The 25,953-nt window shown below is 52.5% G+C and overlaps 9 protein-coding genes across 9 annotated transcripts; 5 read left to right on the plus strand and 4 right to left on the minus strand.

Annotated features, from left to right (window-relative positions):
- Positions 1 to 1,071: 1,071 nt before the first annotated feature.
- ASPACDRAFT_118816 (COPI-interacting protein CEX1) lies at positions 1,072 to 4,324 on the plus strand. Its single transcript, XM_020196203.1, has 9 exons — positions 1,072 to 1,470; positions 1,547 to 1,684; positions 1,746 to 1,856; positions 1,916 to 2,062; positions 2,115 to 2,488; positions 2,541 to 2,835; positions 2,888 to 3,091; positions 3,141 to 3,313; positions 3,371 to 4,324. The coding sequence occupies exons 1-9, from the start codon at positions 1,348 to 1,350 to the stop codon at positions 4,122 to 4,124; spliced, it is 2,319 nt and encodes a 772-aa protein (XP_020056825.1). The 5' UTR covers positions 1,072 to 1,347; the 3' UTR covers positions 4,125 to 4,324.
- A 554-nt stretch (positions 4,325 to 4,878) lies between these two features.
- Positions 4,879 to 7,024, plus strand: ASPACDRAFT_52171 (uncharacterized protein; the record flags this gene model as incomplete). The annotated part of the gene is made up of 2 exons (XM_020202578.1): positions 4,879 to 6,876; positions 6,989 to 7,024. 2 exons carry the CDS (start codon positions 4,879 to 4,881, stop codon positions 7,022 to 7,024), a joined length of 2,034 nt encoding a protein of 677 aa, XP_020056826.1.
- Positions 7,025 to 7,293: 269 nt separating this feature from the next.
- ASPACDRAFT_52172 (peptide alpha-N-acetyltransferase complex A subunit ARD1) lies at positions 7,294 to 8,168 on the minus strand (the record flags this gene model as incomplete). Its single annotated transcript, XM_020202579.1, has 2 exons — positions 7,294 to 7,685; positions 7,826 to 8,168. The coding sequence occupies 2 exons, from the start codon at positions 8,166 to 8,168 to the stop codon at positions 7,294 to 7,296; spliced, it is 735 nt and encodes a 244-aa protein (XP_020056827.1).
- Positions 8,169 to 9,296: 1,128 nt separating this feature from the next.
- ASPACDRAFT_78433 (PI-PLC domain-containing protein) lies at positions 9,297 to 11,095 on the minus strand. Its single transcript, XM_020205176.1, has 3 exons — positions 10,359 to 11,095; positions 9,698 to 10,297; positions 9,297 to 9,632 (listed from the first exon to the last, which is right to left on the minus strand). Exons 1-3 carry the CDS (start codon positions 10,927 to 10,929, stop codon positions 9,412 to 9,414), a joined length of 1,392 nt encoding a protein of 463 aa, XP_020056828.1. The 5' UTR covers positions 10,930 to 11,095; the 3' UTR covers positions 9,297 to 9,411.
- A 1,955-nt stretch (positions 11,096 to 13,050) lies between these two features.
- On the plus strand, positions 13,051 to 14,098 carry ASPACDRAFT_28650 (SUR7/PalI family protein; the record flags this gene model as incomplete). The annotated part of the gene is made up of 2 exons (XM_020199581.1): positions 13,051 to 13,456; positions 13,521 to 14,098. 2 exons carry the CDS (start codon positions 13,051 to 13,053, stop codon positions 14,096 to 14,098), a joined length of 984 nt encoding a protein of 327 aa, XP_020056829.1.
- Positions 14,099 to 15,057: 959 nt separating this feature from the next.
- Positions 15,058 to 16,932, minus strand: ASPACDRAFT_28417 (uncharacterized protein; the record flags this gene model as incomplete). Its single annotated transcript, XM_020199563.1, has 2 exons — positions 15,058 to 15,455; positions 15,501 to 16,932. 2 exons carry the CDS (start codon positions 16,930 to 16,932, stop codon positions 15,058 to 15,060), a joined length of 1,830 nt encoding a protein of 609 aa, XP_020056830.1.
- A 735-nt stretch (positions 16,933 to 17,667) lies between these two features.
- On the plus strand, positions 17,668 to 19,047 carry ASPACDRAFT_43077 (WD40 repeat domain-containing protein; the record flags this gene model as incomplete). Its single annotated transcript, XM_020201200.1, has 4 exons — positions 17,668 to 17,689; positions 17,778 to 17,799; positions 17,856 to 18,351; positions 18,418 to 19,047. 4 exons carry the CDS (start codon positions 17,668 to 17,670, stop codon positions 19,045 to 19,047), a joined length of 1,170 nt encoding a protein of 389 aa, XP_020056831.1.
- A 608-nt stretch (positions 19,048 to 19,655) lies between these two features.
- Positions 19,656 to 20,458, minus strand: ASPACDRAFT_43078 (dynein light chain Tctex-type family protein; the record flags this gene model as incomplete). The annotated part of the gene is made up of 4 exons (XM_020201201.1): positions 19,656 to 19,940; positions 20,039 to 20,113; positions 20,284 to 20,322; positions 20,429 to 20,458. The coding sequence occupies 4 exons, from the start codon at positions 20,456 to 20,458 to the stop codon at positions 19,656 to 19,658; spliced, it is 429 nt and encodes a 142-aa protein (XP_020056832.1).
- A 1,070-nt stretch (positions 20,459 to 21,528) lies between these two features.
- Positions 21,529 to 21,980, plus strand: ASPACDRAFT_28288 (putative vacuolar transporter chaperon Vtc1; the record flags this gene model as incomplete). The annotated part of the gene is made up of 2 exons (XM_020199552.1): positions 21,529 to 21,562; positions 21,646 to 21,980. The coding sequence occupies 2 exons, from the start codon at positions 21,529 to 21,531 to the stop codon at positions 21,978 to 21,980; spliced, it is 369 nt and encodes a 122-aa protein (XP_020056833.1).
- Positions 21,981 to 25,953: the final 3,973 nt, after the last annotated feature.

Here is a 25,953-nt window from a genome sequence, read left to right on the forward strand (position 1 = left end):
CTCACGTCCCCAATCGTTCATGAGTCAGACGAGATGACAGGGATCAAAGGGATAAGGTTATAAAAGAGACGAGGCAAATGTCCGCCGCAGCCTTATAGTTTCTGAAAAAGTTCCTCATGGAAAGTGAAGCGGAACCAGAAACCCCAAATTGCGGCATGTTTTGCTATACACATGTCCTGTGTTCTTTTTCCAAGGGGGACCAGAGGTTTTGTATGGGTTTTTGACAAGACCTTGGTCTTTTGAGGGTTTGGAAGGACATGAGTCTGCTTTTTTTGTGCTGTGAAGGGCGAAGGGAGAGGGAGGGAGGAGGAGGAGATGGGGGAGCGGGGGGATGTGGGAGAGGGGTTGGGGAATGAGGAAGAAGGAGGATGATGTGGGGTGATAGTAGGAAGGCTATGGGGAGGTTTTGGGTGGGTGGGATTCGTAGGTTTCGTGTGGATCTGGCGGTGGGAAGTTCGTGGGATGGCATGGAGGAGGGTGAGATGGGCAGTCGAGGAGGGAAGTAACTTGGCGCGGTGGTGGTTTGGTGTGGTAGATTGGGGTGTGGTTGTTCGTGGCGGACGGCGCGGTCTGACCTTTTACCAGGTTCGCATCATTGGAGATTTTGATTTGGGGGAATCGTGGTGGTGGAGCAAGGGGGAGCGGGGGGGGGGAGGAGGGAGAGGGTAACTGGCGTAGGTTTCATATTGGTAGGAGGATATCGAGAATGTCAGGATGAAGATGGTAAATAGAACACATGGTAAAGTGAGTGGTTAGAAAGGTTACCGGTGGGATGAGATGAGAAAAAAAAAGGACACTAGATCAGCAGGTACAAGGGATACTCATAATGGGCGAAGACGCTGTTCATTATCAGCATCATGAAAAGATAGAGTCCATCATCTGGACTGTAAACAAAGGAGGGTATCAGACGCGATGGGAGGAAGGAAGATGAAGATGGAATGACGAAGCTCGAGCTGAGGGGGCGGAAGAAAGAATTCAGGCACTGGGCCTCCGGGCGCTAAGCCTGATTCGGGGCGGGGCAGCAGTGTTCCAATTAAGCTGGAGCCCACTCAGTGTGGCCTTGGGTGTCTTGTTCCGCCTTCAACTTGGCCGAGTCCCGCGGATCATCTTATTGTATTCTTATTGATTGAGTGTCAACTCCCCCTCTCCTCCTCCGCATGTACCAACAACCCATTGTCAATTTGGGGGCCGCAAACATTTCTCGCCTTTGGAACAGACTTTAGACTGCGCTTGTTGTCTGCTACACCCTTCCTACATTCTACCCGATATTCGAACAACTGTTGCGACCGGCGCTGCTTGAGACCAGCCAGCGGCCAATCCCCTATCACCCACTCCCCACTCGCGACGATGGATTTCCTCAAATCTGCTGTCGCATCTGCCATCGCCAAAGGCAGCTCCTTTCCTTACTCCCTCGGAGACAGAGTTGATATTGCCGACTCCATTTGGGCTCTTCATAATGCTACGAAACGGGTATGAAGCTTCATGTACTTTCTCGTGGGGTCGCATTGACACTGAGAGCTAATGCGAAACGTGCTGCCACAAATAGGACGACGGGTCACCGTGTAGTGTGTTTACATTCGATATCGCCGCAAACAAGTCTCGGTTACCGCTCGCCAAAAATGCAGTGCGAAAGTCACGAACATTAAGACATCCCGGCGTGATCAAGGTTTTGGACACGATTGAGGTAATGCGCGGCTTTGCACATGACACTTCCTGCTGAGGGCAATGACTCTAATTGATTGCAGACGGACGCCAATCTCTACATCGTTACCGAGCGTGTTGTACCTCTATCCTGGCACGTGAAGCGGAGAAGCCTGAGCGAGGAGACGGCCAAATGGGGGCTGTACGCCGTCGCAGTATGTGTGCTGTCCTGAATATAGATGACGACTGCCACATTGATTAACACTGGTCTCAGTCCACTCTGAAGTTCATAAACGCCGATGCGTCGTCCGTCCATGGTGCCGTCAGAGCCTCGTCGGTTTTCACGAGTGAAAGTGGCGAGTGGAAGCTGGGAGGGTTTGACATTTTAAGTTCAATGAATGAGGAGGACGCCGTTATATACGTAAGACACTCTGCCAAAGTGGGACGTAGAGGAGTGCTGACCTCTTAAACAGACATATGCCAGTCTTCTACCTGACGCGGCTCGATACACAACTCCGGAAGTCGTTAAGGGGGGCTGGGATATCATCAAGCGCCACCCGCTCACAGCCATTGACTCATTCGGATTGGGAATACTAATCTATGAAGTCTTCAATGGCAGCTTCACAGGTGGTGACCAGGTGGGCAAGACGACCAACATACCACCTAGTATGCACCAGAGCTATAAACGGCTATGCACAGCCAACCCTAAGCTGCGGCTGAGTCCCGCTCATTTCGTCGAGCAGGGAAAGAAGAGCGGCGGGTTTTTCCAGACACCGCTCATCCGCTTATGCGACGACATAGAAAGTCTGGGCCTGAAAAACGATGTTGAACGGGAAGAATTCGTGAAGTATGTCCCTGCTCCATTTCTACAAGAATTGAACTAATGCTAAGTGGTATAGTGAGCTCGATTCCCTGTCGGAGGACTTCCCTGAGGAGTTCTTCAAGATGAAGGTGCTTCCGGAACTTCTGAAGTCCGTCGAATTCGGCGGAGGCGGCCCGAAAGTGCTCAGTGCGGTTCTAAAGATCGGTTCTAAGCTGTCATCGGAGGAGTTCAACGCGAAGCTTACCCCAGTGATTGTTCGGCTATTTGGCAACCCTGATCGGGCTCTGCGGGTCTGTCTGCTGGACCATCTACCGATGATGATTGATAATTTACCCCAAAGGATTGTCAATGATAAAATCTTCCCTCAGATTGTAGGTCAATCGCCGCTTTGCTTGTTTGTCCCTGCTAACACTACCATACTAGACCTCCGGCTTCACGGATGCGGCACCCGTGGTCCGCGAGCAGACAGTCAAGGCTGTCTTGCCAATTATCAACAAACTCCACGACCGCACTATTAATGGTGACTTACTGAAATATCTGGCGCGGACTGCGAATGATGAGCAACCCGGAATCCGTACCAATACAACTATCTGCTTGGGCAAAATAGCAAAGAATCTTGGACAGGGTGTAAGTGCGATTTAGAGCTATGCTGATTTCCTTTGCTGACAGTGGGCAGTCACGATCCAAAGTTCTCATCGCAGCTTTCTCAAGATCCCTTCGAGACCCGTTTGTACACGCGCGCAGTGCTGGTTTACTCGCGTTAGGCGCAACGATGGAATTCTTCTCGGAAGAGGATTGTGCGGGCAAAGTGCTGCCCGCCATTTGCCCTTCTTTACTGGATAAAGAGAAGTATGCGCTATTCTCATTAAAACATGCATAGAGCTGGGGCTAATGCAGTAAAATTAGGATGGTGCGAGACCAGGCAAATAAGACCCTGGACCTTTACCTTCAGCGTATCCGAAAGTTTAGCAGCACCATGGCCGACACGGTGCTTCCATCCACAACCAGTCCCGAACCCGCCAAAGACACCGCTCGCATTGGAACAAGCAACGACAAATCATGGGCGGGATGGGCCATTTCGTCTTTCACAAACAAGCTTACGGCGGCCAATGGCGAAATTGAGCCCACCGCAGATGTTGCCAAGCCTGCCGAGCCAGAGCCTGTGCGCTCTGCGTCAGTGCCTCGTCCAATTCGGTCATCGCCACTTGTCCCTAAGGATACAGCGCGCCCCGCGGGTCATTCCCTAAACCGATCCGTGTCTGAGCAGCCACCAATGGTGGCCAAGGAAGAAGAACCTGAGGATGTGTACGACGCTTGGGGCGCGGTAGACGATGAGGACGAGGGGAGTGCGCTTAAGGAAGAGGATCCGTTCGAAGTAGCCGCGAGCAGCACCCCTTCCGTACCGGCCCCAACGCCCAAGGCAGCCGCAGTACCATACGATGATGGCGGGGAGCCGGACTTTGCAGGCTGGCTTGCGGCACAGTCGAAGGTCAAGAAGCCGCTGCCTAAGGGCTTGAACAAAACTAGCTCTGCGATTGTTTCACGTACATCGAGTCGTGGCAGTGTGGTTCAATCGAGGACGGCTGCACCTGCTAAGAAGATCGATACCAAACCCAAAGATGAGGATGAGGATGACGGATGGGGTGATGCATGGGATTGAGATTCCAAGAAATTTTTTTTCTATTGCATATAGGCATGGCGTTGGGAGCAGGACGGAGTAAATAAATGGCTGTCTGGTCGCATCAGATAGTGCTGCGGATATCTCAATACCTTATTAGATTGGATTTGAATATAACACTAGATATATCAGAGATGATATTCCCGACAAATTCCTTTAGGTCCTGTACTATACAGACAGGCATAAGACATAGTAGATATACTCAACATGAAACCACTATAGTGATCGACTCAATAGGGCGGAAGTCAGTCAGCGGGGAAGCCGCCCCGTGATTTGGCACTTCTCAGTGCATTCGCCGATCCTCCGCCCGCCGCCCGATGGATGATTCCCACTCAGCCTCCTTCTTCTCCCTCCCTCCCTCCTCTCCGAACTTCCTCCCCCTCCATACCAGGATCTCCGGCATTTATTATTATTAGCTTTTCCTTCATATACCCTCGGGCGCGTCTTTACTTCTTTTTATTCCTACATGTGAGTTGCCTGCCACTTGTCTTGATCCTCCCCAGAGCCTGGGTGTAACTCGAACCACAACTGACGGCGTTCGCCGATGATGTACTAGTTAACAATCCTGCTGCCTTCCAGCGCCTCCGTTGCCTCTGCGTCCGTTTGGGCTGGTGGGTATTCCATGTCATCTTGAGCGCAATGGATGACGATTGATGAGCCTGAAGGTTGATCTACCACTTTTGATGACTGCTCCCCCGCTTTGTCCTCTAGCATTTAATCGCTCTACGCCTTCGCTATGGATTCCGAGGAGGTTCCTCCTCCTCCGCCATACTCCGCGGTCGATCCAATGATCGCCCAAGCCAGCAATAGAAACGCCGCCGCATCTGCAGAAGTTAATCGCACTTTGCTCCGCCTGCGGGGGGGTGATGCAGCATCGTATGACCCACCCGCCAGCCCTGCGACGAGTCTCGCTGGGAGTGAGAGTACAGCGGCCTCCGCCTCGCTGCCCGCCCATTTTACCTCTGCAGCGGCTTACTTCGCCGAGAGAGTCGCTCCAACGCAGAATCCCGAGCGGCCGATCGCAGAACATTGCGTCACTATCTATCCACGGAGTCAGTCTAAAGACTTTCCCCGTCGTCCGCGGTGTTGGAATACGCGGACGGAGGACATCACCCAGCAGGACTGGGACATGTTCCTACGGTGTCTTTTCCCCCCACATCTTGGACTTGCGTCGTCGTCTTCCGAACTACCCCCTCAACTCAGAGCCGAAATCCAGCGCGATCGCAAGGATCGACCTCAGGAGAGCGATGCGGATCGCAAGCGGCGCATTTCCGCAGTGATCATGGAATGGAATCAATACTTTTTCGAACCACGGTCAGCCCGTGTGATGTATAACTACGTGCTGGATCCTCAACGGACGCCACGATCGTCTCTGTGCCCTAAATGTTATCCCGCTGCAACAAGCCGCACCGGACAGGCTGCCTCGAATGCCGGTCGAACTCGTCAGCAGGAACCGAATGCGCCATCAACAACCCCAGGTCAGGTTGCCGCCGCTCCACCAAACGCTACACCTAGTCCCGGACCCTATGGTTTCCAGCCCTACCAGCCTCCTCCAGTGCCTGGACCCTATGCCGCCCCATTTGGTCCTCCTGCTTTTTACAACCCTCCCGGTGTCCTTCCGGTCCAACCTCCTGTGTATCCTTACGCCGCTCCGCCTCCGCCTCCACCGGGACAGTATCCACTACCAAATACGTGGGGTTGGAATGCGCCCCCATATGGTTATACCGGTCAAATTCAGGGCCAATCAAAAGGCGGCCCTCTCGGGTGGATAGCATCACTGGCTTCCCAGGCCCAGAGATACGGTGAACGCATTACTGAACAAGCTGCGCAATATGGTGATCACATTAGCGCACAAGCCCAGCACTACGGTCGGCAAGTCGAAGAACAGGCTATAGCTCATAGCCGCTGGTTGGAGGAGCAAGCTGGCCTCTCAGGACGGAAAATGGGCGACGCGTTTACTGGGTTCAGCGGTCGCCCGCAGAACGAGTGGGGTGCGAGCGAGCCCCCGAAAATCGGATACTACAACGCACCCTATACCCAGCCCACCGCTACCCCGACGGAGACTACAACGGGCATCATCACAAACCAGCAGCCGGTCTCAACACCGCCGGATCGCACGCGGCGGGCATCCGTGAGCTCAGAAGCTTCGGATACCTCTTTTTCATCGATAGATACTTTTTCAACCACTTCCGAACTCAGCGCGTCCGATCTGGCTACCGTCCGCGCACAGCTGTTGTCATTGGATGACTACCATGACCGAGCTCTGTATGAGCAAGCCGTGGGCCTTCGCCGCCAACTCGATCTTTTGCAAGAATCACGACGGCAAAACCGCGTTTCGGGCCGAAGCCACTGGCGCCACGGCTGGGGCCGATGGGAATCGCCACAACAGCAGCAGCGGAAACAGGCCGAGAAGCGCGCCGTGAAGGAGGAAACGCGAGCGACGCGCAAGGCCTTCCGGGATGTTGTACGGCGGGCCCGTGAGGAACAGCGGGAGAATCGACGGTTGAAGCGGAACCGTCGCCGCCAGGAGCAACGAGCGCGACAGACGTCCGAGACTGCTTCGGATGCGGCGTTGGAGCAGCGCCTTCAGACTCTCGAGTTGGAGAACAGCCTCGAGGCTCCGTCGACGGTCCAGTCGGCTGCCTCGCTTTCACCTCCGGTACGGTCTGCGGCCGAGACGGAAGCCAGTGAGATCAGCTCGGTTCGTGCACCGAGTACGGAGTCATCGCGCGATGTAGAAAAGAAAGAAGACAAGGTGATACCGAAAGAGAAGTCTGAGAGTAGTGATAAGAAGCCTACTTCGTCAGACAAGGGGACTGAGAAGCCAGCCGATGAAAAGAATACAGCTGAAGGGAAACGAAGTTCGGCGGGACGCAGATTAGGTTGAGCATAAATCGAGGGCCTCAGCATAACGTAGTCGGGTTAGCGTCGTGTCGAATTAGCAAGCGGGATCGGATATGCATAGCAAGGTGTCGTCGGTCTGTCTGTCTACTTGTGTATTGGGTTGAAAGTCGGAGGCATTCTTATGTGAAGTTGTGTTGTACTGTACATACAAGCATTTTGGCCGCAACCGCAACCGTTTTGGAGTTGTAACCTTCCAACCTTTGACTCTAAACTTTTTTTTTGGTAGATTTCAAGGAGATAAGCAGCACTAGTTACTCGCCTGCGCCGCCTCATTCTTCTCGACCAGATCGCCGACCCCCAACCCGCGGCCGACCTTGACGCGCACCATCTTCTCCTGATCCTTCTTGTCGCCGTCGTCGGCCTTGCCCAGCTCGCCGACGGGCTCGCCCTCATCGCCGTCCTTCTCCTCCTTGGCGGCGCGCTCGCGGTCCTCGCGCTCGATCTTGGCCCAGTCGACCCACATATCCGACAGATCCATGCGCATGGCGTAGGCGTCCTCGCCGTCGGCGTAGTACTTGCTCTCGACGGAATCGACCTGGAAGCCCAGGGTGTCGCGGTAGAGGCGCAGGGCGGCGGTGTTGGAGACGCGCACGTGCAGCGAGACGTATTGCGCGCGGTGGGACTCGGCCATTGCTCTTTCTGTTTGCCACCATCGAAACCCAAATTAGCACATTTCCGTTCCCCGTCCTTCAACGCATTTCTCGTTACTTTCACCCCCCACCCAACCACCAGAAAAGGGAAGGGGAAGGGGGATGGGGGATGGGGGATGGGGGACATACGACTCATCCGCATCAACCGCTCCGCGATCCCCAGCCGGCGGTGCGTGCGCATCACGCTCAGCGAGGTGATATGGCCGTGCGCGACCCCGTCCGTGGGCTCCTCCTCCATCTTGGCCAGCACGTAGCCGACGACCTTGGGGTAGCTGTCGCTGCCGCCATGCTTACTGTACCCGTTCTTGGGCCGCACGACCGCCACGAAGGACAGTTGCGGCCAGGTCAGCGCGTGGTACAGGTAGTACTTCAGGAAGTAGTTCTCGGGGAGGTTGGTGATGTTGCAGGTTTGGATGGAGGGGAGGAGGTCGATGTACGAGGGGTAGCTGCTTAGGGGGAGGATGTCGACCATTTTGTCCGGAAGGGGGCGGGGGTGAGATAGAAAAGAGAAGGTGGAGGGGAGGGGGGGGGGGGGTGAGTGGCCCTGGTGGTTGGAGGGGTCAATTGATGTGAGGATGAGTGTGGGTGGGCGGAGATAATTTGACAGGTTAGATGACTGGTGATTGATGATGCTTGGTTTATTGTTAAGGCGGAGAGAGAGAGAGAGGGGAGATGCTCGGGTCAGGTGCGTGCTAGTCCTGTTTGGGGATAGTGTTTTTATCTCCCGGCTCCCTGCCATTCCTACTATGTATGTACTCAGGTATGGTACATGTAAGCCAGTTGGGTGGACTCCACTGAACACACAAGACAATCGACGATGCCGCTAGAGCAGTCATTCGGATCGCTTTGCAAGCGACGATAGATACTTTGCTCGCGTCGGAGGCTAGAAAGGTTCACTTCCACGTCGGAGTCGGAGCTCCGCAGATACCGTGACGGGACTTTGACGGCAGCGCCTTCTTGAAGCAAGACGACGGCCGAGCTTCCGCATCCAACCAAGAACCTGCTCTTGGGGGTTTGGGTCGCCTCGAAGGTTAAACATTGAGGAGGACATGCGCGACACGAATTGACACATGGGATGGGGATTTGGCCATCCTGCAGCTTACGCCGAAAGCGGGGAAGGGCAGTGGGAACGAAGTACTCTATGCGGGGGGTAAATTTGACATAATTTGGCCGAATGCCAGTCTACGGAAGGCTTGAGGGAAATAGCAGTATGTGGTTAACTTTTGAGAAGAACTAACGTCTATTTTGTACACACATAAAATTCAGGTATCAAATATCCCCGCAAACGAAACGAACCATTCCCGGTAACATAGAGCGCTCTTTCTCCTAGGTAGTAACCTCTATTCTAATACGAAGAGCTTCATACATTTGGAACCAACTTGACTAATTCAAGTATAAACCACGCACCGCGATGCCAAGCGGCAGCGAAAACGCTTTCCTCGATTAGACACTCTATATCAAATGCAATAATTCGCCATCACCGCAGAATAGGAAGTATTCCGTAGTTACCTTACCATACATCCTCAAGTAGGCCTCGTCTACTTGTATGCAGGCAGATGTGGGCGCATTTACTATTGAACTATATGCAAAAAGAAGAGAAAGGAAATTATGGATTCGGCTGCACTATATATTTCCTCCAAGTCATCATACAACGCTCATTTCTCGTGATCCATCAAAATAAACAAAGATTGATATAAGGTATATATACTCAAAAGCTAAAACATCCATCCCACCAATGACACGCCAACCACCACGAACAACGCCCCTAGCATGCTGGGCCCTGGCAGCACTATCGGGGCCGCTGAGGCCGTTCCACAGCATGTGCCGCTGTATGTGACGTTGTTCATCTCGGCAGCCACCGCGAACACGGACCCGTTGAAGTTGCCGTAGTTGTAGTAGTCGACCAGCAGGAAATTCGGAGGCCGGCCCCATGTATCTGTTATCATGCACACATCAGTATACGCTCTTCGCGGGCTGGATCCGAGAAGATAAAAAACTCACCGGTGCAGTTCTCGGCCATCCGGCCCAAACTCGCGTAGCCCGACACCGCGTTGGTCTGGTTCAGCATGGCCGTGTTGGGGATCAGCAGACTGATACTGCCGATGCTCACATCCAGGTTCAGGTTGTGGTTGGCCATGTACATCCGGTTCTTGGCGTCCTGGACCGACAGGTCCGGCGGGCGCTGCTCCGTGCAGGGGAACGCGGCGTCGGTGGGCGAGAACGGGGTCTCCCACATCTGCGAGAACTCATCCATGAGCCACGGGTAGGCGGTCTGGTTGGCCTGGTAGTCCATGAAGACGACCGCGCGTTTCCCGGACAGGATCATGTTCGACAGCGTCGGCCAATCGTCCAACGCCATGGGGATCTTCGGCGGCGTCCACACATAGTCCATCAGCCCCGAGTTCTGCACGGGGGCCGTGAAGTTGCCCGGGTCCACGTAGTCGTAGTTGCCGATCAGGATCGTGACCACGTCGTATGGGTGCGTCTTGATCCAGGTGGTCACGGTGGTCAGGTAGTCCTCCAGCGTGCCAACGTTGAGCATCTCGCAACTCGTGTGGCAGAGATAAAGGGTCCCATTGATCAAGTGTGTCTGGAATTGCACTGTTGCGGAGGGGAACGCCTATTAGTCCATGTTGCGCAATTCTCCAGGTCATTGACTTACGCATGCGGACGCCATCATTCAGCTGATCCGTCACCTTGTAGGCCTGGTTGGCCGCAGCGTTGCCCGGTTTGACAAACGGGCTGTTGTGCGCGGCGACCATGGTAATGTTGGAGTACTTGCGCGAGCAGAAGTCGGAGTAGCCATTGCAGGGCTGCGTGTTGACGACCGGGGTCGATGTTGCGGAGGTGGTGGAGGTGCTTGTCGCATTGGCTGTGCCATTCATGGTATGGTGGCCACCACCCACCAGCAGCGTCACAGAGTTCGAGCTAGTGCTCGAGCGCGAGCTTGTCGTCGTGGCCGTTGCATTGCCCGAGGAGCTGGCATCAGTGATGGTGCTGACCCCAACCCTGGTGCTAGTTCCGGTCGTGTGGTCGTTGGAGAGCGTGATCGTCGAGGTGTACGAGAGATAGTCACCTGTCGGGAGAGTCGCTTCGCTAATGGAGGTGGTGATCGATCCAGTCAGGACGAGTGCCCCATCCCCTGCTGAAGTGATAGTTGTGGCCTCATCTTTGGCATAGGAGGGTAGGATGCCGGCCAGCAGAAGGGGGAGCAGATGAGCGGTCACCCGCATGATGCCGGGCTGGGCGGAAGAGCGGAAATCGGAGGCGAGGGGCGCAGCGCTGAGACTGAGGGGATTGCCGTCTCAATAGCTGGTATCTAACTTTATATGATTATATATGAAGGGGGTGTCTACAAAATATAAGTGTCAAGAGTGAAAGAAGAATGATGTCGATTTGCGCGAGAGATCAGGCGAGAGGGTAATGTGCCTGATGGGAAGAAAAGAATAATAATAATATCCCCCGATGATGAAAAAGGGTTAAGGGTAAAAGGGAGGGGAGAAAAGTGTATGTATTTTCAGGGAAATGTTGATACAGTCAGTAACCAGTAAGTTAACCCGAAGGACAACCCCTGCAATGGTACTCATTACTTGATTAGGCTGCAACCTTGCCCCCATTTCAACCAATGACGACATTTGCTTGCTTAACCTAAAACTTGCGCCACGCTGAACCTTCCTTTACTTTGGGCCCTTTTTCTCGGGTTAATTTTTTTTAACTGCACTTGGTACTGTGTAATTATGAGTATGTCAAATACTGAATTCTGGTCTAGACCCTCTCAACACGGGACTTTTAAACTACACAGTTGAGCTTGGGTCTTTTGTAGCTAGTCAAGAATGAAATTTATTGTCCGTGAAGGGGATCCCATACCAACCCCATATCAACTCCTGAGTGTGTGGGCTGCATATCAAGATCTGCAAATCCAAGCGAAGCTCAAACAGCTTGGCGAAAATGCCGACGTGGTTGACACTCGGTCAATAGGATAGGGTATGTGGTGGGGTTCGATTTTAGAGTTGAATGGCATGCACTGTTCAAGTGAGGACACATTGTATTGTATTCGGAAAAAGAAGGCGATGCCAACAGCGATGTGCGATGCAGAGCTAAAATTAAACTGATAATCAACTAGTTGTATTGCACGGGTTCCATTTAGATTACAGAATGGAACACAACATCTTGGTTGGGCTTGCTGGGCATTGGTTCGCTGTCTCTATCGAGACCAAAGTTGTCAATGGTTTACCATCTCTGTTGTTCTGTTCTCCGAAATAAATGCTTTTACTCTTGAGCAATTACCATACTCCGTATTTTCGTCAGTACTGAGTAGACTACATTCATGCAAGACGATCGGAGGATCGGCTCCGGTAAGCGCCCCGCATGGCTTTCTTGGCGGCAGCTAAGTGGGGCCACGCTACTGCCTCAAGTGACGTCGCAGGCGTCTAATCCACCCAATCGAGCTCCCGAAACTGTTCCAGGCAGATCAATTCATCGCTTATTCATCCCTGATAGGCAGTCCATCGCCAGTCAATCCGGTCAATCGTCTTCCAAGCCCTATGGAGATTGTTCATTGCAGTCAATTGATTCCATTCAACTGGGAAAAAAATCGTCCACGATCATCATCTAGTTTCAATTGGGCCATCAAGGCCGCCCCCGCCTTCGAGTGGCGCGCCCATGCTCATCGCAAAGTCACCACCTCTGAACCTCACCTCCTCTTATCCATATCTCACCAGCCACTTTGCTGAACCGTCCCTGAGGGTCTAGATCTTATCCTTTCCTTCTTGGGCGCCGCAGCCGTCATTACGTGCGACTAAACCGCCAGGCGGAGCTGTTACACCCCCATTACAGTCTCCATTGTGTCTCTCATTTTTCGACCTGATAATTTTACTTTTGTCCGATCTTTCTCCTGTTGTATCCCCTTTCCACCTCAGTCCACCTCAAGTCCACCTCATCAGTCTCTGCCACTCTCTTCATCTTCTCCCTCTTTCCCCCCCCCCCCCCCCTTCCCCCTATAGTCCTTATCATTGGATTTGTCACTTTCCACCCTCTGCCAAACCTAAAGACCCTGACATTTGGTCATTTCTCCTAGCACGTGGTTCCTGGAGGTGTAACGTCATCCACTGTGGTCGGTTGGGTTTCTGGGACCTTGGGTGTATAGTATATACACCCACGCACTTTCCTGTGCCTCTGCAGCAGTTCTTCTCCAGCCCTGCATTTTCCGACTCTGCATCCACGCAACCACTCGTTCAGACCATCAGCCTCCTCTTTGATTTCCGCAGCTTGCTATCTGATCTTCCCCTGAACTCCTCGGGGCTTCCCTCCAAGTCACCCGCCTGGATCCGAACTCGATAGTTGCGCCGATTCCCATGGCAAAGCTTCCTTCATTCAACAAGTCCACCCAACGGCCGCAAGCCGGTAGGACACGGTCCAAGGTACTCTGGCATCGCATCATCCGCTCGCTGTGCTACCTGATTGCTTGGATCTTTTTGCTTCTGGTGGTGATTGGCAATGTCGCCGACAAACCCGTCATCCGCGAGACCTATTTCCTCAAGATCGATCTGGCCAATATCATCCCACTCTCCGTCCCAAATGCCGTGCTGATCAACACCATCGCCCGGACCATCGGGTTGCACGACTTCTATCAAGTCGGCCTCTGGAATTTCTGCGAAGGCTACCTCGACGAGGGGATTACGAACTGCTCGAAGCCCAAGACTCTCTACTGGTTCAACCCCGTCGAGATCATCCTTAATGAGCTTCTCTCCGGCGCAACCAGTACGTTTTCTCCCCTAGATATATTTTCCAGCTGCTCAATCTAACTCGGAATAACAACAACCAGTTGCCCTGCCCTCTGATATCACCTCGGCCCTCAAGATCGCGCGGATTGCCTCGCATTGGATGTTCGGCCTCTTCCTGACGGCGACCGTCCTCACGTTCATCCTGATCTTCCTCTCGCCGCTGGCCGTCTCGTCGCGGCCCCCGCAGACCATCTCCGCCGACCCGACCATCAACCAAACCCACCCGCAGCACCGCCGCCGCACCTTCGTCTTCCTGCGCGCCTTCCCCTTCCTCATCCTCACCTTCGTGACGGCGCTCTTCACCATCGTCGCCTCGGTGGTCGCGACCGTCATGTTCATCATCTTCCGCAACGTCTTCACCTCGTCCGACTACGACCTCAACATCGGCGCCTCCCTCGGTACCCGCATGCTGGCGTTCATGTGGATCGCCTCCGGGTTCAATCTCCTCGCCTTCATCCTGCAGCTGGGGTCCTGCTGCGCCTCGTGCTGTGGCGGCCGCAAGGCGAGGAAGCAGTTGAAGCGGGCGGATCGGGAGAAGCACCACCCGGATGCGGCCCCGGCGTCGGCTTCTTCGTCCGAAGCGTCGAATGTGGAGAAGCGAGAGGGGTTGGGGATCTGATTTCTTTTTAGTTTACTCCGTCCTCTCAGTGGGAACTCTCTAGGGCTGAGAGTAACCAAAGCGAATGCACCAATACCTTGCTCATCACAAAACCAAACCACCTGCACAATCCGACATCTTGCATCACCTATACATGCTCCCACCTATTCCTACCACCACATATACCCCTCGCAACGGGATTCCCAAGCCCCATCACACCCCAATCCCCATACATACCTCTTATCAGCCCTCAAACTGATCCGATTCAACACATACCATAGATCCGGGGGACTTGGGAAAAGGTGGGGCAAGAAACCCTCAGGACTTGTGTGATTTTAGACCGAATCTTTCCCCCTAATTACTTCTTTTCACTACATTTGAAATGCAAGAGGGAGGGGGAAAACTTTCAATTGACGATCTTGACGACTTATGAAGTTTTGTTGGCTGAGGACTCTTTGCTCAGATGAAATTATCATTTCCCTTTGAGTTTTCTCCTTGTAAATTGATCATGTCCAGAAAATCTTGGTTTTCGAAGCTGTGTCGCTCGCTGATGATAATTTATCTTTGGCGATGTAGGCGGAAAGGGAAGGGAAACTGGAATAGAACAACAAAAGTTGGAAGCTCGGGCTATGCATGCGGCCCTTTCCCCGCAATAGATCGCTAGTAAGCTTGTGTATCTGGAAACTCACTAGATACTATGGAAGCGATGACAACAACTACTCGGAACAATTGAACATAACACCGACAATGCAGCTATGCAATGGGCATACAGGGTATTTGGGTTCAGGTGGTTGTGAAAGTCAAGGAAGTGCTTTGGTAAGCGGGGAACATAAAACTCCCGAGAAGATCAAAACTAAAACGACATGGATATCTTGCAGGAAGAAGTGACGGTATCTGATCTCTTCAGGTATGGGTATCAAATTTTCGCAAATGGAGAACAAAAGTCGAAGAAGGGATTACGTCAGATGGATGGGTCTGCATCAACAACCCTGTGCGAGCTCTTCCTCCATCATACGAGCCAAATCATCATCAGCATTGTCGTGATCGGAGGGTTCGATGCGACCGGCTGACGCAAGCCCGGAGGCGGAGAGGTTGATCCGTTCGGCTGCTTCCTCCCCCATTGTTTCCAGGGCCTGGGGCCCACCGCCATTGCCGCAAAAACCTTGCCGTGAGCGGAGACTAGTACTGTGGCGGTCGACCGCGTCAGCGTCCGTCAGCCAAGCGTACTTTTTGCTGCGAAGGGATTGGAGCATCTCTGCTTGACGCTGCTTCTCCGCTGGGGTTGGGCTGGCCGTGTCCGGTGGATCGTCGGCAGTCAAGTCGATCGTCACCGGTTCGCGTTTGGGCGGGCTGGGAGCGATAGGGCGCTGGAGAGATGCTGCGGGGTCGAGATTTGCAGAACGAGCTGGAATCACAGTAACACCGCCGGGTATTGGGGCAATGGCTTGCTGATTCGGTGCAGGCTGGATCTTTTGGGGAGGTTTGTACCCATTAGGAATCCCCGCGACCGCCGGCGTCTGCTTTTGTACCTGGATCTCATATAGGAGATTGTTATAGACAGTGCCAAGGTCATGAAGCTTGCTCTTCCATTCATCCGCCTCTTTTTTGTATCGTTCCACCCTGTTCTGATGCTGAGTGCAAACCCGTCGCAGCATAGCATTCTGTTCGCGGAGCAGTTCGTAGTGCGTCTTTCCCGTTCGCCTGTCGATCGTGCTCATTTCCGTTATATGATCCAGTTTAGTCCTCAGCTTGTGTCGCTCCACTGAAAGCTGCTGCACCCGGTTTCTCAATGAGGTCAAGCGGAAGTTGGCCTTATCCTCTGCGACCTCGATATATTGGACATGAATGTTGGGAGCAGACGGCAGGTAGCCCAGAGGCCCGGCGTAAGTTGGATATGGTGATACGTAAGGTGGCTCTTGGTGCACCCGCTGCAGAATCTCTCGGCTTGTGCAGTCAATCAGATCTTGGTCGTCGATAGAGAACCGCTCTTTCGTGATCTCGCTGATTGATAGCGTATCCTCAGGGGCGATGTTGACATTAGGAGGTGCCTTGACGCTGGCCAGCTCCTGGCTTAGCTCATGAAAGTCAAAGTCAGGCAGTCCATCATAGGAAAGCTCCATGGGACCATCAAAGGGTGAATCCTCAAACAATGAACCGAAAGCTTCGAACAAGGCCGCAGGCGTTGACTGCTGGTCAGGGTCCGATGGTGTGTGAGGACCAGTTCCGGTTCGATCAGGCTGCAAGGCCGAGTCGAGAGAAGACAGTGACGGTGTTTTGTCTGGCGTTATGGTAATTTCATCCCGGATTGATTCAATAGCCTGCCTTTTCGAGGCCTGCTGCCAGAGGTCTGGTTGCTCAAATGCTTCCGCGCCAGCTCGCTTGCGTGAGTCGAAAGCGGCGTCAAGCTCATGAAACATCAGCTCAGAGTCGAACAAAGGATCGTACAAGTCCGCTGTCTCCGTTAAAGGCGCAGTAGGCGAGTCATGAAGGTCCAGCTGGGGCGCAGTCGTTGCCGACGAATCTTCATACAGGCGCGATGTACTGTGCTCGCTTATTGTGTGTTCAGTCTCTTCGTCTCTCAAGTCCGTTGTGGTATTCTTGGGTCGGTCCGTGGGTATGGGCGCAATGTGCTGGTCGACTGAGGTGGAATTTGCTTCTTCAACGGACTGGCCGTGTTCTCCATTTCGGGTGGCATCGGGAGAGCGCTGCAGCTGGGACCCAGGGGAAGGTGTAAGCCCCGGATCATTCACATGCAGATGAGAAATACATGGGGGAGACGGAAGAACCTCGAGGGCAGGAAGCCTCTGAGAATCCGCAGGGCAGGTCTGGAGCGAGGTAGAAATACCTTCAGCCATGCTTCCACTCAGCTCAAGAGAGCTCTCAATAACGTTGATAAGGGGAAAGGCTAGGCAGCGAGAACTCCGATGACCAGGTTCTGCGCGCCCAGAAGACAGCCGTGAGATGCTGTTGTGGTGGTAGGGTAGCGTGGAAGTGCTGGTGATCTCGGGACTCAAAGTCCAAAAATGCCCGCCATCGATCGCGCAGTGGCTATTGAGAATGAAAATGAGAAACTGGTCCCTTTCAAGCGTCTGGTCACAAAGATAAAAACTGCAATCCGTACCTCCTTTAGGCGCCGAGTCACTATACGAACATTGACGGGATCGTAAGACGCATAGTAGTTCGGGCGAAAACTCGGAGTCTCGATGAGAAGTGTTCAGATCTTGTTGATCAGGCTGAGCCAGAGACTGACACTAGGCACTTAGCCCGCCAAATATCAGACAGCCGCCTAAGTCACTTTTGAAGCAGACAGACTGCGAGGGTTGCAGCTGTCGACGTTTGGAAAGATGATATGGAGAAGATCAACGCCGCTTTTTTTGATCCCTTGCCTGTCTTACCGCCTTTACCACCGCTCAGCTGACCGCCCACGTGCTCGTCCTGACCTTGATGCAGCCTTAACATAGATCCGGCAGGAAGCCGAGCGGCTTCGGCTGGCTGACTGACCTTCGATGTTCACCAGCTCCCGAGTCCTTGTCCCTCCATACTCTTTCCACCACCGTTCAGTTTTCTTCCTCCCTTTGCGCGTCTTGAAAATGAGCGTCATTCTCTGCACTGGTAAGCGATCAGACTTTCAGTCTTCTAATAGACACGCTCTCTTCCATACAATCAACTAACCAATGATCCACAAATTTGCGACAACCAGCGGGTTACGACCACACTATTCGGTATGGACATGACGGTCACTGCTTCTGAAATAAGCGCTGTCGCTAACCACTTTTAGGTTCTGGGAGGCACTGTCTGGAATCTGTTCGCGCACAATTCAGCATCCAGATTCGCAAGTGAACCGTCTCTGCATCACGCCAGACAAGCGGTTCCTGGCCGCCGCTGGACACAACAATGTCAAACTGTATGACATCAAGTCTACCAATCCCAATCCGGTCATGACCTTCGATGGCCACACGAATAACATCACGGGTGTCGCGTTTCATTGCGAGGGAAAGTGGATGGTCACCAGTTCCGAGGATGGCACTGTCAAAGTGTGGGACACGCGCACCGGCAGTTTGCAGCGCAACTACGCCCACAAAGCCCCGGTGAACGACGTGGTCATCCATCCCAACCAGGGCGAACTCATCAGTGGAGATCGCGCCGGTATCGTTCGTGTCTGGGATCTGGGAGAGAGTGTCTGCACCCACCAGCTGATCCCCGAAGACGACGTCGCCGTACATAGTGTGAGCGTCGCTAGCGACGGGTCCCTCCTTTGCGCAGGAAACAAGAAGGTACCCATTCAGCCCCCGTACACATGCGGATTCAGCTTGGCAGCAGACTCATAATCATAAATCCAGGGCAACGTTTACATCTGGCGCATGATTCAAGATGCCGAGCTCACCCGCATTGTCCCCATTTGCACCTTCCAAGCACACAAAGACTACCTTACCCGCGTCCTCCTCTCCCCGGACGTCAAACACCTAGCAACATGCTCAGCAGATCACACCGCAAAAGTATGGAATCTTGACCTCGATTACCCTCCCGCGAAGATGGCCGCCGCCAAAGCCAAAGCCCAGGCGCTTGCGGCACCCGAATCATCATCATCTCCGACATCGACACCCGACAGCCAAGACCCATTGTCCCCCAACAGCAATAAATCCGAGATCGAAATCAATCCTCTCAGTCTTTTTAACGGTACACCGCCAATTGTCAACAACGAGCCCCAGCAAACTTTCCCCGTCCAGCCAGACGGTCCTCCTATGGACCCCACCACAGGCACTCTCTTCCTCGAAACTACGCTTGCGAACCACCAACGTTGGGTTTGGGACTGTGCCTTCTCCGCCGACTCTGCGTACCTTGTCACCGTATCTAGTGACCACTATGCGCGTCTGTGGGAGCTGGCATCGGGACAGATCATTCGACAATATAGTGGTCATCATCGCGGGGCGGTATGCGTGGCATTGAATGATTACTCCGAACCCCGGTAGATTTGCTTTTCAAATTCGAGGAATGGGAGAAACCCCGTTACAACGACCGATCTTCGCTATCCGTCCGCTTCGTGCTGTCGTTCGCATCTTTCCAGGGGCTTTGTGGGTTAGCATGGCGCTAGGTATTGATTTCACTGATTTGACTCGGCTTGGGCTTGATTTGACTGTATTGGGGACGGGCATCTGTTTTGCCTTCTACCATTTGGGAGTTTCCAGGAGCTATGTGCGCTTATCTCTAATTTTGGGATGTTGAGAGCAAGACCTTTCGATTCAAATACCACATGCGAGTTTATTCGATACTTGGGAGGGAAATCTGCTACATCTGTAGGAATATATCCTCAAAATTCAATTATTACAACAAGACCATGGTATCACTCTCCATTCTCTCAGCACAACAAGAATCACGGCTTCCAAAAAAAAAAAGAGAATTAACCTCGCGATTCCAAGAAGGTAAACCAGAACACAGTGCCAACCCCGCTCCAATTGATATAACCAATCAACGCGCGATAGCTCTCGCTGGTAGATAACCACTATGACCTTAAAAATGTCACAATATATCAACCCGTGCAAGTCCTCCTCCTCCACTCCTATATTGCAAGACTGGCGATTCAACCCAGTGCAAACCACGTCACACTGACAACAACGTCCAGGCCCCTCTCCTCGGCACCAGGGTATTTAAATGTCCACATCCCGTCCCGGTTGACGTCCCAGAAGGCGCCGGAGGCGGAGTGCATTCCGCGCTTGCCGGCATTGGCGGTGGCACCGTCCGCAGCGGCGGACTTGTCGATCAGGCCCTGTTGGACAATGGTGCTGTTCACAACGAAGCGGTACGGGGGAGAAGACGAGGCGGTGGAGGGAGCCGTGGCGCTGATGAGGGCTTTGAGGATAGTGTTCTGGGGCGGGCCAGGTAGCAACATGGTCAGTCTTGGGTTTTGGCTGGTTGCGCGTTTCGCGCGGTGAATTTATAGACCGAGAAGAAAGGCGGACATACAATAATGTGCGAGTTCCAGTCTGCGACCCGGGAGTGATCGTATTCCGTTACATCCTTGAGGGCGAAATCGCAGGCCTGTGGAGGGTCTGCTGGTTAGTGTGTCGTCGCTTGTGTGCGCTCGGATGCAAGACGTAGGGAAAGGGGACAATTCAGTATTTGGCGACAGTGTGATGAAGGTCAATCGCAATGGTATTTTCGCGGAGACGGTTTCACTAATTCCAGCTGATGCTATCCGGAATGCATACCTCGGTGGCTATCTTGGTCAGTTCGGAAGTGGCCACGGGCTAGAAGTGAATTGTTAGCAGTGGATTCGTTTGCCGGTCTCGTGAGCAGGTGATGACAGCCCGCCTTCTAAGACAACGGATGCATAAGGCGAAGTTGAAGACGTACAGAAGACGTGGGAACGGGTTCGACGGCCATTGTGATTAAGCAAGTTGATTAGACCGTTTACTGAAGGCAAGTTTCGATGTCTCGATTAGCGTAGTTCAAAAGAGGGGAAAGATAGAAGCTCCGCGGTGTCTTGTCTGGGTCGAGACGGTGGGCACAACCACGGGACGCTGGAGTGGTGATTGTGGGGTGGGTAAGTGAGGGACAGGGAAGCCAGGAATGTGGCTCCGAAAGACGGGGGGGAAGAACGTCAGACTCTCTGGCTCTCTGACAAACAGGAGGGGAAATAGGGCTGGCTCAGACTAACCAAATGCGAACTTCCAACTATTGCATGCAGAAGCACACGAAGAGATCTAGAAGAAAGAGTGAAGCAAGAGAATGAGAGAGATCCTTCCACGCTGTTGTTATCAGGAGGGTTGTTTGGATGTTTGGAAACATGCAACCTAGTTGAGGCGGCATCATAAGTGTGGCTTTGCGGACTGCTGGTTGGCTGTGTCTGGCAGTCCGCTAGGCCGTAAAGGGACAAGGGAAAGAGCTGCTTACCCACTATGGAATAGTTCCGGTACCACCGCCACAGTTACCGGGGCATTGATGATCCGAAACAATGGAAGTGGCCAATGGAGACCTGAGGCTATCAATCACAGCAAACAGTTGGAGCACGTGCGCGCTATCTGGCGGTGGGCATGGGCAGAACAGAAGGGTGCGCCACCGCTATGGCAACAATGGGGAAGGTGTCGGCCGTCAAAGGCGCGGGGACCTCGTCCTGTGTTCGAATCACCGCCCGTCCTCTTAATACCGGTCTCATATTACATCAATGCCGTCGTCTTCTTCCTCGCTCCAATCCGTCTAGTAAAGAACTAGCCAGTGCTATCTTGGCCTAGCCCCTTCATTTGGCCTCCTCGTGCGCCAAACTAGAAACCTCAATTGGAGCTCTGCTCTGTCTTTTTTTTTTTCCCTCCTCTTTCCTCTCCTCTTCTCTTTCTCATCTTTCACCCTTTGCTAAACCTCAGCATAGCTCCCATAGCCATCCTCCCTTGCGGGCTCAGACTACCAACAACACCTACCCAAGCCCTACCACACCCTAATCCCTGCCATTCCACGCGATGTCGAGTCAGCCCCTCCTTCAAACCGCTCCTGGTGAGTGAAACGTTTTCTTTTGATTCCAGCAGCCACCAATGTCATTTAGCTTCACTGTCCAGTGGCTAACGAAACCTCCAAAGGCAAGCGCATTGCCCTGCCCACCCGTGTCGAGCCTAAGGTGTTCTTCGCCAACGAGCGTACCTTCCTCTCCTGGCTCAACTTCACTGTCATCCTCGGTGGTTTAGCCGTCGGTCTTTTGAACTTCGGTGACCGCATCGGCCGCATCTCCGCAGGCCTGTTCACCGTCATCGCCATGGCAGCCATGATCTATGCCCTGGTGACCTTCCACTGGCGGGCGCAGAGTATACGTAAACGCGGCCAGAGTGGCATCGACGATCGGTTCGGACCGACCGTGTTGGCGCTGGCGCTACTGGCCGCTGTGGTTGTGAACTTCATTCTGCGCATGACGGAATAAGAAGAGGAGTGTGTGACGAGAGGTTGCTTGGATTTGTTATGACCTGGGGAGCATTGATGAGATTGAGACGGCACTGTTCCAGAGTGCGAACCTGAATGGGTCCTTGGATGACGAAAAAAAAAACTATGTGAATGACTTAAGTAGAAGGTAGATCTATTTTCGTTTTGTTCGATGTCGGTGCTGGTCACTGATTTTGTCTATGGCGTTGACAGTGTTGTTCTCCCAATTGATACATGTTGCTTTATGTTTCGTCTCTATATGACTCCGGGATGAAGTTGAGTCGTGGTTAGGTGAGTTTGTTGGCGCGGCCTGGATTATCATTGATCTTATAGCTTGTTTTGGGCAGCATTCCTACCTACGCTTTTGTCATATGCCGTATATGTTGGGCTCGAACATGGATCCAATTGACGAGACCCTGCAACTTGCATCAACCAGGCGCGATTGGACGGGAATGTGGGATAAAAGCTGGAGGTGATTGTTCTTACGTTCTCAATTTGTGATTAGTTCCGCTTCACTTTTGATCGTGCCTTATACCAATATTACACAGTTTCAATGATCGCTCTCGCGGCTTCTACAGTCATAGTCATACTCTTTACTCGGTGCTTAGGCTTTCACCACAGTCATCAATGGCCACCAACCTCCATTTCCATCAATTTACTGCATTGTAATAACCTACTATAGCTTCCCACAGCAACCCGCGCATCGTGTCAGGGCGGTTGGAGGTCATCGTGTGGATATTGACCAATAACAAGGTGTATCATCAAGTAGGACCGTGCCCTCAAGGCCGTCCGATGCATGCAAGGTTCGTGTTGTGATGTATGTCGCCTGGCCAGTGTGGTGGGTGCTTAGAGCTGTCTGAACGGTGATTGGCCTTGCTCTAAGTTAATTGGCACACGAGCCCTTCCCAGGATAGCTTGGACAGATCCATGATAACACTATCTCTATCTTGGCTAGAAGGGTGGAGGTAATGTCAAAGATAATGTGCATGAATAAGAGATGCGTTCTAGTCGCTGGACTATAGGATGAGAGGTCATTTATCCGTGTGGCACATAGAATAGAATGTGCAATGGAAACAGATTCTTGGCTTCTCCGGTGAAACAGATTAGACAGTCGATTATCACTTACTATCTCCCCTTTATGGGTCCATCTTCGTCTAAAGTCGTGGATACCCTCATGGAAGAATCAGGAATCAGTGCGAAATTGTCGGGACTGGGCAATGATCTGATAGTATCATTGGAGGGATGATTGAGATGTTCTTTCCGATCCGCAGGCTGCAAGACGAATCCCTAAGTAAAAATGCAAGATGCCCTAGTGATAGTGGATTTTGGTTTGCTGAATTGTCTAGCCAATGCTGGCCGTAAGCATTGGCCGGGGTGCGGGGAAGAGAGAAAACTTTAAGAGAGAGAACTACGTGCATGGAAGCAGCTAAGTTTGGAGTAGCTATACTTATGTCGTCGCGCAACTGATCATTGCACAGAGCATGGCAGTCACACTTGCATGGCTATTTTGGTGTCAGGCTTGTTTGAGTGTCCCTGAACGGTGATAGGGGAGCTGTTCTTACCGCGACTTAGTTGTGAAAAGAAGGAGAGCTCCACTGCCCGTCTATCGCATATGTCACACACTGCGCGAGTCATGGCATGCTCCTACATTTATTAGCTTCCTGTAACGATTGCTAGCCTAGAGAGTTTGTCGCTTCAACTCCTTGAGTAGCTCTCCTCTCCATTGCCACACGACAGTTGCAGCTCATGAGACTCCCTTGGACAATATAAGCGCCCTCAAATGGCACTCGAGTTACTGGGCCAGGGACAGGGAGAGAGATAAGTTAATGTTGAGGTGCAGTACGTATGGCCAACGGTTTGGGTCTCAGAACAAGGGACGCTACAACAAAAGTTGTCACACCACGGATTCTGACCATTGAACATTATTCTAGAACACATCACAGAGCACACTAGAATGTCCACCCGTCGCGGAGGATTCGGAAGTGCAGCAACCCTCCAGTGATAGCGGCCCCAACACATGGGCAGCCAAGCACTAGATTATGTCGACGCGATCATAGTGAACTCAATTGCGAACTATAATGGGCTAAAGTGGAGCACGGAGCAGAGGACAGCGCGGGTGGCGACGAGAGTGGATGATGTAACGACACCGCACGGTGGGCAAACGCGACGATCAGGTCGATCTATCATACGAGGAGGAAGGAGGGGGGGCGTAGACGGGCAGGAGACTTGACGGCGAGAGGAAAGACAATGACCATGTGTGACAAAGCTAATTCAGGATAGATGAGATCCAAATCCATGGAACAAGCAGATATGGCTCACTGATGGGCCTGTTGATGAGGGGTGCATGCGCTGCACTGTTGACATCGCGGTAAGCGAGTCTTCCATTGCATTGGTCTGGGTGTGAAAAGAGAGGTATGAAAGAGAGAGTTAGAGACGTATGCTCCAAGAACCGGGTATCTGAGGTTACTATACGATACAGTGGGTTGTACTCGTAGTTTGTGGTAGGTTTTGCGGTAGGTAGCAGGCTAGCAGCAAGCCGCAGCAGCAGCAAGGCAAAGCAGAAGCAACAGCAACAGCAGCAACAGCCTGGGACAGAGAGAGCAGCATCACTTCAACTGTTTCAGGAATAGTGGACAGTTTAGCGCAGGCGGTACCCCGGCCATCCATGGACCAGTCCAGGCCCAGGATTCTTCGATTCAGGCTCCACTCGTCTGGTTTGGAAGTTCAGGCAGTCATGGATGATGGATGATTCGACCTGTATGGCAGACTCACCACAAGCATCAACACAAGCAGCTTCTCGCATGGACAATGAGTCGAAATCGTAGGGACTTGCAGCTTGGCTGTAGGCTGCTAGCGATCTCATAGGTTGATGGGCGAGTTGAGCAATGGTACCGAGTACCAACAGAGTCAGTATCAGAGGATGTATCAGTAAATCCAGTAGTGGACGGAGTGCGCAGAGTAGAAAGGTGGACTCCCCACCCCAGAGTGAATTAAGGCGGTAAAACCCCCTCCCTCCTCTCTCAGACTCCCAGATTCTCAGTAAAAGTAGTGGACCCAAGTTAGTTACTCTAGTTTAGTTAGTTAGTTTGTAGTGACGATGATGAAAGAAGAACCCCATTTCCCTCTCTTTAGTCTTTTCTCTCCCCTCTTCTTCCCTTCTTTCTCTACCAGTGCCAGGACTACACTACTATCCCCATCACTTGAAAATAAGTCAATCATCAATCAATAGTAACTAACACTAAATCACTAACAAAACAACAACACATTCGCTCTCTCTCCCCTTCCCCCTCCCTCTTCTCTCCTCCTCTTTTCTTCTCTTCTAGTCGTTTGTGTTCCTGTTCTTGTTGGTTATTTTTTTTGTTGTTTATATCATCGCCTCCCTTGAACACCTCTGTGAACTGTGAATCCCTCGATTTCCGCCCTCTTCTCCCAGCTTCTTTGTTATTCCCTCAACTGCTCTCTCTCCTCTCCACACCATTATTATCCATCCTCAACCAGCTTTCTTCATCATTGCCAAATAACCTTTCGCGTTGCTTAAACCGGTTTGGTCCCTGGTCGGAAGACAATCTTCGCCTGGTCCACACTCATTGGACTCTGCTTCCTCCCTCCCGTTTTAGGTTCCTGTTTACGGGCCATTATTCTTATTGCTCTGCATCCTTTCAAGGTGGTGTATCCTGAATCGTGCTGTTGAGGGAGCTATTCTGGACTGGTTTCCTTTTTTGAATTCAAACGATCCTCTCCTTGTCCAGCTCTTTTCCTATCTTCTCTCTCTTTCATCCTCTCCTACTCCCTTATCCCTCCCCATCAACATCTTTCTCCGTCTCTCTTTCTCTTCCTAAGGCTGCACCCTCAACTTTCTTCTACTATCCAGGCAACAAGCCAAAAAGAAGTGAGCCAACCCACTGGACGCATCAACCTTGCTGCTTGTATCCCTCCACTCCCCATTATTAATAGATTACGCCACTGCCCACTGC

Source organism: Aspergillus aculeatus (genome assembly GCF_001890905.1).
Source record: "Aspergillus aculeatus ATCC 16872 unplaced genomic scaffold ASPACscaffold_7, whole genome shotgun sequence".
In the NCBI taxonomy this organism is placed as follows: domain Eukaryota; kingdom Fungi; phylum Ascomycota; class Eurotiomycetes; order Eurotiales; family Aspergillaceae; genus Aspergillus; species Aspergillus aculeatus.